The sequence below is a fragment of the Rhinichthys klamathensis genome, unplaced genomic scaffold (assembly GCF_029890125.1).
Source record: "Rhinichthys klamathensis goyatoka isolate OS25496 unplaced genomic scaffold, OSU_Roscu_1.1 h1tg000677l_1, whole genome shotgun sequence".
Classification (NCBI taxonomy): domain Eukaryota; kingdom Metazoa; phylum Chordata; class Actinopteri; order Cypriniformes; family Leuciscidae; genus Rhinichthys; species Rhinichthys klamathensis.
The window spans coordinates 5,296-22,500 of NW_026607109.1; the positions used below are offsets into that span (position 1 = coordinate 5,296).

General features: G+C 35.3%; 1 protein-coding gene across 1 annotated transcript in view; it reads right to left on the reverse strand.

Moving 5' to 3' along the window:
• Positions 1–222: 222 nt before the first annotated feature.
• LOC130076653 (calcium-activated potassium channel subunit alpha-1-like) overlaps positions 223–17,205 on the reverse strand; it is a gene marked incomplete at its 3' end in the record, with an annotated part of 32,737 nt that continues 15,754 nt past the window's right edge. Inside the window, exon 2 of the mRNA XM_056241808.1 lies at positions 223–375. Coding sequence (XP_056097783.1) covers positions 223–375 — 153 coding nt within the window. The remainder of the gene's footprint in view (positions 376–17,205) is intronic.

Genomic DNA, 17,205 nt, shown 5'->3' on the forward strand with positions numbered 1-17,205 from the left:
CACTTGCAAAAAGAGCAGTGTGAAAGCGAACCGTACCAAAAAAAACAAAAACAAAAACTTATTTGGTCCGGACCAAAGCAAGTGAACTATCGGACTTTCCTGGTGTGAATACACCCTAACTTTCGCTCTGGTTGAAAATCCAGTTGATTTTCTATAATTCATAAATCTGCAATGTGTGAGCTGGACGATATGCCAGACTGAGCGAGACTGAAGAGGACTCACCAGCACGCGTCCCGTGAGTGTCTGAGCAGAGATCATGACCCCGGCCCAGTCCTTCACAGAGGTCATCCATCCCACCTCACTCGCCGGCTCCGTCTCGCGCTGCACTCCTCCTTTAATCACTCCGTCACTGAGAGTTATGACCCGCTGCACGTCCTGCACACACACACGCAATCAAAAAGAAATCAAGACAAACTAATATTAATGTTTGGCAACAAAAGACATTACAATAAGGTTCATTAGTTTAACTACCTTATTTAACATAAACTAAGAATGAACAATACTTCTACAGCATTAATTAATCTTAGTTAATATTAAAATCAAAGGTTGTATTTGTTAACATTAGTTAATGCACTGGGAACTAACATGAACAAACAATGAACAGCTGTATTTTTATTAACTAACATTAACAAAGATTAATAAATACAGTAACACATGTATTGTTAGTTAATACATGAACTAATCTTAACTAATGAACATTACTGTAAAGTGTTATCCATTATTTTATTGAGAAATGTTCTTCCTCGAAGTCAAATGACTTTTATTTTAATTATTTTATATAAATTATTTGAGGGGAGGGGGGGGGGGGGGGGGGGGGGGTACCATAATGCAAAAAATATATATATACATAATTGTATAAGTTGTACTACATTTAATTTATTCTGATTTAAAAATTAAAAAAATCATCTTAATATGGTATAAATTTCTGTATTACAATAATTCGAATCTAATGGGAATGAGAAATCCCACCATTGAGTATTAAAAGCATATTAAAAGTCCACTGTCTGAATGCATTACAGTAATGATAATTTGGGGGAAACATGTTTAATTGTCATAAATATAACATCACAAAGCAAAAATCTCTTGTGAGATTCTATGATGTTCGGTGGCAGACGGAAACATCTAATATAAGATTAAACAAATACATTTATTTAAAAATAATAATAATAGGAAAGCTGACTTGTCAGAGAGCATATGAAACAAAATATCTAATAAAATGCACTATTAATGAAAAAAATAATATTTTGTACTGAAGATGAGTAACATAACAATAACCATAAAATGTAATTGCAAAATTTTCACCATTTTAGACAATTTAACAGGATTTTCAATGCGGAAACACAATTAAACCCGTGAGAAGTTGATCCGATAAAATAATGTCTCTCTCTATCCACATTATTCCTACGAATTATGGGTGTAACTTCCGTTAAGCTGTAAACAATCAGTGAAAGACTCGCTCTATGAACGCAATGCGTTAAAAAAGTGTCACAATGAGATGACATTAATCGACTCACCCTTCAACCATCGAACATTAAAAGAACATTTAAAAGTGTAAAAGCATCAACAAGGTCTACTTTCAACAGACCAAATAACCCTAAAAGCGCCAGTCTTTGGTTAAATATCACAGTAGTAGACTAATATATATCTGTATTATTTAACTTATGTTGTCTTGATCAAAAATGTTTATTAACTTCAGCATTACGTGATACTATTTCAAAGTGATTTCCGTCATTTTGACAGGTTATACATTACATTTAACAGTGAAAACAAACTTGGAAAGAGACGATTCTTTGGGGATTTTAATAGTTCGGGAGAACAGACCACAAATGTTGTCCTTTTTCATACTTTAACAGCGGATTACAAAGGGAAAAAAGAAAATAATAATGAGGAAAAGAAAGCAGCGACTGAAAAGAGCTCTTGCCGTAGATATTCCTGTTATAACATGTCATGTTAAAATACCAAGTAGGCTATAATGTTATTCTCAAAATAAATCAGCTTTATTTGTAGGGCAATCTGATGATTTGAAATTATTCGTTTTCATCCTTTTTGAATGGAAGTTCCCCAAACCGGAAGTGCCAGTGCCACCCATAATTCAAAACGCAGTAAACTTGTCAGGAATAAGGTGGATATGACTGATGAAAAACAAGAGGGATTGGTGACATTAGCTGAGAAGGAAAGTCAATGCTCTTGCTCTTTTGGTTGACATTTCAAGATAAAATGTTAATTATTATTATAAATAATCAAGGTAATGAGTAAACAACAGTGCTTTTCTCTTATTTTGGCCCTTGCAAGTTGGTTAAATCGTCCGAGAGTGTGTCTGAGCTTCATCTTTAGGGTGGAGATCTCCATAAGGATTGAATACATTTATATATGACTTTTATTATGTAATGTTGAACTGCTCGGAAAGCATTCGGAGTATCTTACGACGGCCCACGTATGACGTTTAGCATTTGACAAACACACGTGACCTTCACATGCTGATGTCAGTCACCCGCTCCTCTATTACACTTACACACACACACACACACTCGCAGCGCTTCCTATGCAGGCTTATATTGGGTTGTGTGTCTATAACTGGATCTCAGTGCTGGAGTCCGGTGTCACAGTTCAACACGACAGCCAGAGAATCCCACATATGTGAGACGCGTAACACACCAGCAGTCGGCCTTACATGCCACACTGAAACACACACACACACACGTTAGCACTGGCCTACCGACACACTGAAACATTCACATGCCCCTTAACGCTCTGTAAACACTTCACCACACACCAGGATGAGTTTCATGTATTGTGTAGATGCACTCACAACCATTTTACTTCCATAATGTGAAATATTTCCAAGAGACAGAGAAGATTACATGTGAGAAATGTAGAGGACTTGATTTCATACAGGGATGGGATGGTAAAAGTGTCCCTATACACTACTGTTCAAAAGTTTAGGGACGGTAAGATTTATTTTTAAGACAAAAAATACAGTAAAAACTGTAATATTATTAAATATTTTTACAATTTAAAATATCTGTTTTCTATGTGAATATATAGTAAAGTGTAATTTATTCCTTGTGATCAAAGCTGAATTTTCAGCATCATAACTCCAGTCTTCAGTGTCACATGATCCTTCAGACTTAAATCAAAATTATGACTTAAAAGTAAAAAGTTTGACATACTAAATTGAAATTATGACTTAAGTCACAGTTATGACTTTTAAAATTGAAATTATACGTCAAGTAGACCTATGTCAATTTCGACTTGTCATAATTTTGACTTTTATTCTCATTACTCTGAATTTTTTGTCATAATTAATTATTCTGGCCTTAGATAAAACTACCAACCCCTCTCTTCTGCTGCATTTATTTTATCAAAAGTACAGTAAAAAATGTGGAATTTTATTACAAATTAAAAAAACTGTTTTCTATGTGAATATATAGTAAAGTGTAATTTATTCCTGTGATCAAAGCTGAATGTTCAGCATCATTACTCCAGTCTTCAGTGTCACATGATCCTTCAGAAATCACTCTAATATGATGATTTGATGCTCAAGAAACATTTATGATTATTATCAAATTGTGTTGCTTCATATTTTTGTGGAAACTGTGATAGATTTAATTTTTCAGGATTCTTTGATGAACAAAGTTCAAAAGACAAGCATTTATTTGAAATAGAATTATTTGTAACATTATAAATGTCGTTAATGTGACTTTTGATCAATTTAATGCGTCCTTGCTGAATAAAAGAACTAATTTCTTCCAAAAACAAAACTTTCTGACCGTACGCTTTTAAACAGTAGTGTATAAAGGTGATTGACATGAGCTGAAAAGGAAAGAGGTGGAGAAAGTTATACATTTTTGTAGATTATGAAGGCAAACATGTTTTTCTTTAGAAGAACATCAGTGCTGATAATTCACAACTAAACCAGGAACACGAATTAAGAAAGTAAATAAGCTCATTTAGATTTTTTTCAATTCAATTCAAGTTCTTTATTCAGTCATGATGTTATTACAGACACAATATTAATCACATCAACAACAAAATAATAACATTCAATGCTGAATAGGAGCATGAGGAAGACCTAGTCTTATAATTTCATGCCCCTTTTTTCAATAATCTTAGTTGACACAAAACAGATGGCTCGCCGTTTTTTTTTTTTTTTTTTTTTTTTTTTTTTATCGAGGTAGGCTACAATATTACTTCACATCTAAATAATTAACAATTTCAAATTTGTCAAACCTTGGTTCTTATGCTTCACTGCCTTCGTATTTTCTCAGAGCATTTTTTTTATACATTTTTTTGAATTCAACAATCGTGTTACATGTTTTTTGCACAATGTCCAAAGAGTTCCATAAATTGATCCCAATTGCAAGAAACCCTTTTTGTTTTTGTGAGGTGCGTGAATATGGTACACAAAAATTACCTTTTCTTCTGTTGTTACTGTCTGTAATTAGCATGAATTTGTTTTGAATATGTATTGGCACCAAGTTATTTTTCACTTTCCACATAATTTGTAGTATTTTAAATTTGACCAACTCTTTTAATTTCAAGGTCTGCAATTTTATAAACAGTTTGTTTGTGTGGTCTCGTAAACCTTTATAAGTCACAATTCTTATCGCTTTCTTCTGAAGTAAGAAAAGCCTTTCTGTATAACTGGTGCAAGCATTACCCCACACTTCGATACAAGTGTGGGGTATTTAGATTTCATGTTGATATCTCATTTAGATTTCATGTTGATATCTCATTTAGATTTCATGTTGATATTGATCGTCTTTCATTTAGATTTCTTTCATAAATACTGCAATTTTCCATAAAAATAAGATTTGCCGGTTCTGGTTTCATGGTAACTTTAGAGTAAAACAGCATATTGCAAGAGGGTATAAAAGTGTGTGTCCATGTCTGTGTGTAGATCTGTATCTGTAGGTCATGTGTGGTATCAGACTGTCAGCGCTGAGAGCCAAACACAGCCATGAGAAACAACAGACACACACGTAATCACATTACACTCGACAAACACACGCACCGGGAAACAAGAAACACATCGTTCAAAAAATACATTTTAAAAGAAGTAGATCACTTTCGGATGCACAGACTTTACTATGATTACAGACAGAATTAAATCAAATTCTTCATATATATATATATGGAATATTGCAATATTTATTAAAGATTATTTAACTTGAGCGTTTAGAAAGTAAAGTTGAACTTTGATTCATGCAGAAGCGTATTAGAGCAACTGAACTCTGCTTTTCGTCTGTTCAGGACACTTGCCGAGGTGCCAAACATCTCCAAAAGCAAATTCTCCCAGATAAGTATTAAGTATGATAAAACACACTGATACAATAAATATAATACTGCCTGAAGCCAAACTGGAATCTGAGGGATTCAACAACAGTCTTCGGCTCAGTTTCTACACGCCAAAAAAGGAAGAAACATCCATTTCAGCCGATAACAGTCGAGAAGATTCAAGCGTTAAACTTCGTGTGACGCGATTGTGTGTTTGTTTAAACCGTTACTGAGAAATCCCTGGTATATACACACACATCTAAACACACACACACATCACTGTTAATACTGTAGAGCATCTCTCTGAACACGATTAAAGATACAGTGGCTACATGATATCTAAGACTGAACCTCGAGGCTCTTTATAGGCAGTGTTTCAGGCACTGTAATGTTATCAGCAGTTTCTTCACACTTCTCAGAGAAGACAATCCCATAATGCACTGCAAGCCGATCTCAAATAATTCCAAGATGGTGGATAAAACATGAAAAATGTTGATTATAATTACACTACTGTTCAAAAGTTTGTCGGTCAGTGAAATCTGCTATTTGTTTTTTAACTTTCATTCAGCACGGATGCCTTAAATTGAGTAAAGACATTTATAATGTTACGAAAGATTTCTGTTTCAAATAAATGCTGTTCTTTTGAACTTTGTTCATCAAAGAATCCTGAAAAATAAAATTTGTCACTGTTTCCACGAAAATATTAACTGTTTTCATCACTGATAATAATCATAAATGTGTCTTGAGCATCAGATCCTCATATTAGAGTGATTTCTGAAGGATCATGTGACTCTGAAGACTGGAGTAATGATGCTGAAAATACAGCTTTGATCACAGGAATAAATTACACTTTACTGTATATTCACATTGAAAACAGTTTTTTTAATTTGTAATAAAATTCCCAAAATTTTACTGTACTTTTGATAAAATAAATGCAGCAGAAGAGAGGCGTTGGTAGTTTTATCATAGGCCAGAATAATTAATTATGACATCAAAATTCAGAGTAATGAGAATAAAAGTCAAAATTATGACAAGTCGAAATTGACATAGGTCTACTTGACGTATAATTTCAAGTTTAAAAGTCATAACTGTGACTTAAGTCATAATTTCAATTTAGTATGTCAAACTTTTTACTTTTAAGTCATAATTTTGATTTAAAGTAACAACAGGTAACTTTTCAGCCTTCATAATATATTTCCAAGTCTCTTGTGATGGTACATCGACTTACAATAGGTTGAATGACACGTCTGCCATAGCCTGACGGGGTCTGTAGCGTTTTTAATCGTACTTTTAAACTTCGGGTTTCGGGTAGTAACCGGTGAACAAAGAGAACTACAAAATTCGACTGCTTTACGGCATATACGTCACTTCCACCACCACCCCCACTTCCTTAAAATCGGACTTGCGAGCCAAATGTTACAGTCATGGCCGAAGCAGCACAGAAAAACAAGAAAGCAAAGGTTTTATCGGAGCAAAGCAAAAAGAGAAAAAGAGAAAGTGATCGCGTTAAAGGCAGAACGAGGATCAACGTTGCAGAGCTGCCAACTCTCACGCATTGGCCGTGAGACACCCGCATTTAATTGGTTTCACACGCTCACACGTACGCCACACCCCCGGTTTCTCACGCTAAATTGTCAACCCGGTCGGTCAAATGCCTGAAAGATGAGTTTATCTATAGATCTCTACCTGTTGAGCCACTCGTGATCGACAAGTTATACCGCAAATTAGTTCAAATCTCCCGGAATCTAGAGCGAGCTAGCACGCGAGACAGAGACTGTGCTCCAACGCGCGCGGACGGCAGAGAGAGAAAGCGAGCGAGAGACCTTGCGTGTGCAGGGAGCATCGAACCCCCCATCGAAAAAAGAATGCCTCTCTCTAACCTCTCTAATTCGCTAGAGTAGTAGCGAATTATCAATCTGGTAGCTAGTAAACGATATTCTAGTTTTTGATGGTTAGCTATCGCTAGTATTCTCGTTCTGATTTGAACTTTGCAATCGATGAAATGCAAATAGCAAATGTTTGACCTAAAAAGTGTAGTCTACTCAACATGTACAAAGAAAGGAGGGAGATTATTAATAAAATCATATTTTAGGATACCTAACATGTCTGTGATATTTGTTTATTTGTCTTGCCTCAAGCTATAATGCAAATCGATTTGTAAAAATTTGCAGATTCATTTATGGTAGCTTGATATTATAATATTGACGATATATGGTTATTATCAACCACTCAAACATTGCATTGAAGTATCATTTAGATTCAGTAAAACGGTAACCAATAGACTAGGCTACTATAATGACGCTGGCTTGTAAACGTGAGCATCGCGATCATTTGTCGTTAGAAAAAAAAATAAAACCCATGAAATTATATTCATATGACATGCTGAAATATATGCCACTGTACCTGGGATGAAGACATTTCACACGCGACGCAAGCAGAACACCTGCATGTGACCTCCTCCTACAGTGTTCAGGGCTATCATGGTTGTCAACAAATGCACGTGCATGTAGGATGACAGAGTTTACGACAGTAGTAGAGGTCTAGAGGACAATACTGTTTCCCAACTGTAGGGGGAGCCCGAGAGCAAAAAACGACCTGTTGTTACTTTAAGTCTGAAGGATCATGTGACACTGAAGACTGGAGTAATGATGCTGAAAATTCAGCTTTGATCACAGGAATAAATTACACTTTACTGTATATTCACATAGAAAAAACAGCTATTTTAAATTGTAATAATATTTCACAATTTGACAGATTGTACTGTATTTTGATCAAATAAATGCAGCGTTAGTGAGCAGAGACTTATTTCACAAACATTAAAACATTTTACAAGCCCTAAACGGTAGTGAATATTTATTTCAAGCCTAAAAATCGACTCAATATTCGTGCACTGTGCGTTTTTAAAGCCTGCTTCTGTAATGCCTATTGAAATCCTTTGAATCACTTGAAATGGAGACTATAAGTGTCCACATCAGAGACGTATGAGGGTCTGTCTCCATGTCGTCAGCAGACTAGGGTTTGAAACAGAGCCAGAGTTAAACAGAAACAGGTAATAACTCTGACGGTTAGCAGATCCAAACACAGCTGGCCTTGGCCAGTCAGAATCAATCGCTCGCTCTCAGCTTTATTAGCCATCAAAGGCTATATTTATGTCCTATATTTTTATGCGTGTTTACTCTTTGGCAGCTGAGATTTAAGAGCCATTTGGTGTTTGGTTTAAACTGTCTGGATGAAAAAATGGAGAAAAATGCGAGCGAGGACAGAAGCGGCATCAGCGATCAGTGTCAGGCTGACGAGCCGATCACGATGACACCGATTTTATCTCTGTTCGATTTTTGAGACATGAGTGTTCATTGAATCGATTGTAAAATCGATTTTCCATGTCTAAAGTCGTTTCCATTTTCAACACCAAATCCACGGACACCTAACAGGCATTAGGACGAGCGTAAAGAGGGCGCTTGAGACGCACAAGTCAGCAATATTCCTGATGATTTATTGGCGTGAAGTTTCAGCACAATGACAAACAGGAGCGCAACATTCAGGGATTGAGATTAACTCCCTCGACCCGCCAGATGCGCGTACAAAAGAACTTTGGTGGGAAACGCTGTCAAATCACGTGTTTCTGTTTACTCACTTTGCTGGGGAAGTTCGTGTTAGCCAAATCTGTGCGGATTTAGCGCAAATACGCAACTCGTGATCCTCATGATATATTAAAGGAGCTGTATGTAAGATTGTGGCCAAAACTGGTACTGCAATCACTTTCAAATTACTGTAGAGCGGTGCATCCCCTCCCGCTCCCCCCCTGACTCGAGGTTGCCAGATAGGCTGCAGGATCCAGCAGGAACATAGGCTGCTACAAGGAGCTTTCAACTAGAGCAGAGCTGGCAACCCGGATGCTAAAACACTACTGACTTCGTGATTGGTAGATAGGTGGAGGGTGGGGCTTCAGGCCAAAACACAAGATGACAACATCAACATCAGTTGAGGGCTGCAACTTCACTTTTTAAATGACAATCTCGTGGCCGTACTACTGTTGTCAGTGATATAAGTATTTGAAATGAACATGATTTCTTAATGTCTAGAGACACATCAGGGCCATTTTATGATTAATTGAAATACATTTCTTACATACAGCTCCTTTAAATACAGCGTATTGCAGAATATGCTCATTTCTGGCTTACTTGAACACACACACACACACGTCACTGCGCAACAAATTACAGCGCGCTTGTTCACTTGCATTGAAGTAATAGCGAATATTAAAAAGCATTTGGTGAACAGAAGAGACATTGTTATTTTCCAACATCCTACATGTTCTGTGTGCTGTATTGATCTGTCCACCTAAAACACATTTTTGGTAAAAAAAAAAAAAAAAAGATAAAAAAAAGGCGATTCACTATTTTCGTTTTCGATACTTGTGTTGGTTTGTCCGATCGATTGTGCAATCGATTTTCGAACGTAAAGTGACAGCCCTATAGGAAGCCATTCTTAATTGGATTAGAAATCAGTTTATTATTATTATAGTAAAAATAAGAGGGGAAAGTGTTCGCTATCAGTGTTTTTAAAGTCCCCCTGTGTTGAAAATCAAGCTTTTAATGTTGTTTATGTGTCTTTGTGGTGTTTTTAATCTGCTGTAAGACACACCATGTGTAAGTTCATAAGTCGAAGGCATTGCTGAGTATTTCCTCCTTAAAACTGCAGTGAACCAAAGACAGTCTCAAAAACACGGTTTGAAATCGCTGGTGTTTCTGACGTCACAAACGAGCTTGTAACCAATCAGATCAACGTGTGATCGTCAACCAGTGGATCTCTGAGCTGAGGGAGTGAGTGGAGGCGGGGCTGCGCATGCATACTAAATGAGGCAAGGGTGTCGAGTTACTTTCAAGATATAAAATTTAAATATGTCCTTTTGGTGATCAAAGATGAGTTTTAAGGGATACAATTTTGGACTACAGGCGGAGTCGTCAATAATTTGAAGAGACTCATTTATAGCTGCTTTTAAGGAAGAATTATTGTTAAAATAAACTAAAATATTCGCCACTGTGCCGACAAATGTTTTTCAGCCCTTTCATAGCGAAGAAGAAATCAGAAAGAACAGAGACAAAGTCCTATTGTCCTTCCAAAACCTCTTCGTCTTTATTGTTCAATAATACAAGCATTTCCATTTCTGGGCGGTTTACAAAATCACCCAATAGAATGCATATTACTACATCATATAGAAATGCAAAATAAAAAGGAAATCACATCCATATTTGGAAACTTTCTGGCATAAAAAATAGATTTTCTCCATCCTGATCCTGCGCACCTTCGGACACCATCTAACAGAGAAGCCCTCCATCTCAACCACATTAAAATACGCTGAGCTAATAATGGGAAACAGATGTGGACATAAAGAATTGGGAGAGAGAGAGAGAGAGAGAGAGAGAGAGAGAGAGAGAGAGAGAGAGAGAGAGAGAGAGAGAGAGAGAGAGAGAGAGAGAGAGAGAGAGAGAGAGAGAGAGAGAGAGAGAGAGAGAGAGAGAGAGGAGTTTTCATATCAGGAGCGGATAATCTATGTCAGCATGAACGTTCATATCACTTTCATTAATCACATTTTACCCTTCCATCAACATTTCCTTCATTCTGATTAGAGTTAACGATGTTTAACAATTCTGTTTATCACAGCATAATGAGAAGATGCAAAAGTATCCATAGCACCATTAATCAAAACCTTAATAAATGCAATAATACAACAGATAATAAATGCAAGGATTATCAAGGCACTAACAAGCATCTGTGAGTTTCTATCATTCACTTCTAGGGGTGTAACGATACACATATTCGTATTGAACCGTTGGACCATTTTTCCTGCCGACCAAAATTTCGTTTTTTCAAATGTAGGCGCATCGCGCGTGGCAAGCGCGCTCATAATGTAAGAGACGCTGGCGTGACCACAACATTGCCCAACATCAACTGGCAAATGTAATGTAAGCGGAACGAAACCACTCGTTATTGTGTGTTTGACGGACCGTTTATCAGTGTGGACCAGGGGCGTTGCCAGACCCATTTTACTGGGGCACGTGCCCCAGTATAAATCTGCTGTGCCCCAGTAAATCTGAAGTTTGAGTTTAACAATTTATTTTATTTGTCAGTGTATTTAATAGAAATTATATTATAGGGTAATAGAAATGATCTATTTGCAACGCAGTAATAAACCATGCTTGTAAAAGCAACGCAGTTTAACCGAAACAGAAGCTGACCCACGCGACAGAAATCCGCGCGCGTCTGTGTTTTCTAGCAACAGCAGCGCGCACACATCTGAGCACACCGAAGTCCGGTGTTGGCACGCGAGGTAGGATATGAAAACATGACGAAACAAAAGTTTCTAAATAATACAAATAATCTTAAAAGTAAAATTGAGTCAGAGTCAAGTGATTGACCGTTTTGCCAAAATGCTCAACAAATAAATCAACTTAGTTTGGACTTGGCTGGGGAACTTTGTTTTCTTTTAGAATATACATGCTCTTTATTTTATATAGTATATATTAACTCTTTATTGATTTATTGAAATGTTAATTGAAAATTCTTGAAAAATATAAAGGCTAATTATTCATTATTAACATTGTGTAATGTAGAAGAATGCAAATGTGCAAGAAAGTTTTCTCTCCGTTTTCTATTTTCTAAAGTTTTCTATTTTCATACAGTATTGCCTTTTATGGCACAAAGAAAAAAGAAATTCGTGTAACATGATTTTAAAGCTATTGTTATCCAATTTGTTGGCATTCAAACACCTTAAAATGCACATATGTAGGTCCGAGAAATCCTAATTTTCTCAGGGGAGCATGCCCCCGAACCCCCCTAACTTATGCCGCGTTCCAGGCAACATGTAACCCGTGTTTTTCCAACCTTATACCCGTGAAAGTGCACTGGAACGGCAGTCAAACCCGTGACTTCCCCACCCGTGAACTCGTACTAGATCGATGCACTCCCAGTTACGAGCTCTGACGTCACATAGCCCGCGAAACCATACAAAACAACAATGGTTTGTTTACATCTAGCTACCACAATTCCTTGCGCACAGGTAGTTTGGCGTGACTGGCCTGGAACGCTACAAAGTCGTGAGTCGTGGTTTGAAGTCGTGATTTACGTGCTCAAAAACCTGCCTGGAACGCAGCATTACTCTACCCAGCATGTTGTTTTTGAAACAAACAAATTTAATTTACCTATCGGTAGGCCCCGCCCTCCTTAGTTACGCTTGCTATCTCAGACAAACAATGGGGGACCTGTGCCCCAGTAGAGCTTAATGTCTAGTAGCAACGCCCCTGGTGTGGACCAATGCAGCGCGAGCCGATCTTCATCATCAGCACTGTCACTACACAGAGGAATCCAGTAAAGAAAGCATTTGAATTCGCCACTTAAGTAATAACATCGCTGCGAGATCTAGTGAGAAACATTCGCATTTCTCCGTTATTTACAGCGGATCAAACAGCGCTGAAACCAGGAAGAAACATTGTGCCATGAATGAACTATCCAGTGTCCACAGATCAGCACATTCACCATGGGTTTACTGTTTAACTCTACTAACTGTAACCATGGAAGTGTGGCAGGAATAGTCGGCTACAATGCTTTCAAGTAACATCACGTCGGTTTTATTTCGACATTATGAATACAATTGCTGCCCTCAAATGTTAATCTGAACTAAAATAAACCTTTGTTTATAACTACTACAATATTACATTTCATTTTGTCCAAGGAGCTGTTTTGTTTTATAAGCTCCTAAGAAAACTCAAGTATAGCTCCATCATTGCTCAAAGTTAAAAAATATCATACTTTATGATGTTAGTTTTAATAAAAATATAATTAAACAAATTAAATCAAGGAAATTTCTCTGGCATTACTTTCTTTTTGCTGTATCGGAAACGTACCGAACCGAACCGTGACACAAGTGTATCGTATCGTACCGAACCGTGAATTTTGTGAACCGTTACACCCCTAATCACTTCTCTTTCCTGAAGGTCTTGAGCTATTCTAGACATCTATCCTCTACTTGTTAGCATAACTGGGCTGATATAGCAGCACTGAACGGTGGGTCTGACATGATAATGATGCACCTCGTCAGATACAGAACCGGCGCTCATTCCAGGATCATTATTTTGTATGGAGAAGGGAAATGGAAGAGGCTGTTGTCATTTTAAGACCGAATGCTTCTAATATACTGACACATATCCGGTTTTCACATTCACTGAAGCCATAAACGGCAGTATTAGCATGAGATATACTCCACACATGGGTCTGTGTTTGACCAATCAGGTGCAAGAGAACTGAACTATCCCGAAGAAAACAGAACATCTGGATAAATATATGATTTTTAATCAAAACAACCTATACTGAATAAACACATACATTTGGAAAAAATCGATATATTGATTGTCTCATGGACAAAAAACATTTTTTTTTATTTTTTTTAATAAGTATGCACATGTTACTATTGTATCCTTAACTGTCACCGTCCCGTATACGGGACGCCTAACTTTACTTCACTATATTACTATTAAATCCTAATCTAATTATGACAAAGTTGAAACTATATATGGTTGGAAAGGTCTAAGACTGCTAAATAGATATTTGACTGCTGTTTTTTGCTACAAATTATGTAAGAAGAGTAACCGATGATTTTTTGACAAGAGTGCACCTCAAAAAAATCATAATAAAAGTTCATAATAAAACATATAATCTAGTATTTTTCAATAAAAAATTATAATATAATATTATCCTCTAAAAAGTATAATATATATATATATTATCCTCTAAAATATAAAAAAAAAATTATCGCCTTTTTTTATTACATCACATATTTTAGTAGTTATCATAAATTGGGTATCATTTGAAAGCTTACAAACTCAGAATTCATCCTGTGAAAACCGTTTTGAAATTGAACGTTGTGTTATCATAGAAATGGTACTCTAAATTAATTTTATCAGGCTCCTCCCCTTTTGGGCATCATTATATTTCATAATTTATGAGCAAAACCTTTTCTGATCTTGACAAAACACATATTGTCAGAAAGGTCTAAGTCTCAAGGTTCCAAGGTCACAGAATTGATATTTGGACAGAAATGTATTAATTTGTTAAGGCAGAATGTATACAACTAAATTCAATGGAATGTATGTCACCCGGTGGCTATTTTTGGTACTACGCCTAAACAAAATCTCATGGGAACTTCAATTTTTGTGATATCAACTTCAAATTTGGAACACTACTTAGTTAGATATATAGCTTTGATTTTATAGTAAGTTTAAAAATAAAAAAAAGTAAAAGTAAAAGTAAAAAATATTTTTGTAAAATATATATTTTTTATAAAATAATAAATATATAGTACAGTATATTTGATTTACTGTAAATTTAAACTTCCATGACTCTTTCATACTTTCATTTTTTGAAGTGTTTTCACTTCAGCAATAATCTGCTGAGTGTTTCCTTTAAAACAAGACAAACTTAGGTATATATTCCAAAGCTTCTTGAATTACAACCATTTAAGTTTGAATAGTGCATTTTAACCCCATTCTCAAAAAGGGGCGTGACAGCGAAGGGGTTAAATATATTTACAAGATTTTAATCAAAACAAACTTCTTTACCACTTCTATTCTATTATATTGCACAGCTGAATAAACAAATACATTTGGAAATAAACTATATTGCTTGTCTCATGCTTTGGGCTGAATAAATTAATTAATTAATTATTAATTAATCTAATAAAAAAAAAAAGTATCATCTATTTTAAGATCAAACTGTCTCTAAATGGCTTTAAAAATCCAAATTAATTGTGTTTGGATGTTCAACACCATCTCTTCCATATTTCTTGTCCTGAATAAGCTGGGAAATGCACTCGGCTAGTTTACACACTAGTCTTCATTCCCAGACGATCACACGCACGCTCACGGCAAAGATGCAGTCGCTGCGTTCGACAGAGTTTGCGAGGTTCATGCCAAAGCTTTGTTTGAAGACAGGAGACACTGATAAACACACACCGTGAGCTGAAAAGATGCGAGTGACAGCTTATAAAGACACACCGCGTCCTCGGACCGGGAACAGAACTACGAGTAATTGGCTGCGAACGGCAGATCTGTCCGGCCTAATGATCTCGCATGAAAATGTCGCCCAGAAATGCTCGCTCTCTATAAATATTTAATTTAAAAGATGGCAAAGTTCAAAGAAAATGTCCGGCAGTGATGGCAGAGATGCCTTGCTCCAATTAATCCTGAAAACGTCCCTCGTGAATCAAAGAGACGAGCTCCGGCAGTAAAGCAGAGGAAGACACTAATGGAAACTACAGCCGCTTCAAACACGTCCCCAACTCCTCCTGCAAACATAAACCTATACATCTTTTCCCCGGTGCGGCTTATAGTACAAGCTATGCTAGTTTCATCCGTCAACATAACAATACCGTTAGAACAGAATGACATATCAGCTGCTTCACATTTAGATCTCATGCTTGATAAATAAATATGAATATATTCGTTCTCAGCCATTCAATCCAAAGACAACAAGAGAAAGTTCATTACGTTAGATAAAGCTCCATAATGGCACTAAAAACACAGGTTTGCTATTTGTGTTTTTTTTATTTTTTTTTATAAGTTTGCACTTTACTCTACAAATCTTGTAAATATATTTTAAAACAATAATCAAAACAAACTTTTTTTACCACTTCTATTTACAAAAATTATACTGCACCATCTAAATTAAATAAACAAAAGCATGTATTTAAAAAATATATCTAAACAATACAATAAAATATAATGTATTGAAATAAATATATAAATATTAATTTATTAAAAGAGTTCTAGAACGACTTGAGAGGTATGAAAAGTTAATACATAAATAGAAATTTGCTTATGTGGCTATTTTGAGGTATTATTTACATTAATGTTGGTCTATTTGTGATATATTTGCATAATTTTAATAAAAACAAACTTTTTTACCACTTCTATTTACATAAATGATATTGCACAATCTATATTGAATAAATAAATACATATATCCTTTTAAAATGGGATGATATAAATAAATTAAAATAAATAAATAATGCAGAAATATCAATAATATATATAGCCTATACATTTATAAATAAAAGAAAAAATATATATATAGTATATATATATTTTTAAATTTATTAAAAATATATATTTTTTTTATGAAATGTATATATATTCCCATGGTGGAATACGGGATATATATATATATATATATATATATATACACTACCGTTCAAAAGTTTGGGGTCGGTACGATTTTAAATACTTTTAAAAGAATCTCTTCTGCTAACCATGGCTGCGCTTATTGGATTAAAAATACAACAAAAATCAGTTATAGTATTAATATTATTCCAGTGTAAATCAGCTGTTTTCTGTGTGAATATATAGTAAAGTGTAATTTATTCCTGTGATCAAAGCTGAATTTTCAGCATCACCAGTGTCAGTGTCTTCAGTGTCAAATGGATCCTTCACAAATCAGTATAATATGAGGATTTGATGCTCAAGAAACATTTATTATTATTATCAATGTTGAAACAGTTGTTGGTCTGTCAGTTGTACAGTTTTTTTTTTTTTTTAGGATTCTTTGATGAATAGGGTTAGGGTTAGAATCTTTTGTAACATTATAAATGTCTTTACTGTCACTTTCGATCAAATTAATTATTCCTTGATAAATAAAAGTATTGATTTTCTTCCTCCAAAAAATAAAAATAAAATTCTCACTGACCCCAAACTTTTGAACGGTAGTGTATATATATATATAAATAATCGAATCTAACATAAAAGTTTGTGTTTACATAATTTATGTGTGTGTATATATATATATTATTAAATCTATATTGTATATGTCTGTGTGTGTGTATTTGCTGTATATTTTTATACACATACTGTATATATATATATATATGTGTGTGTGTGT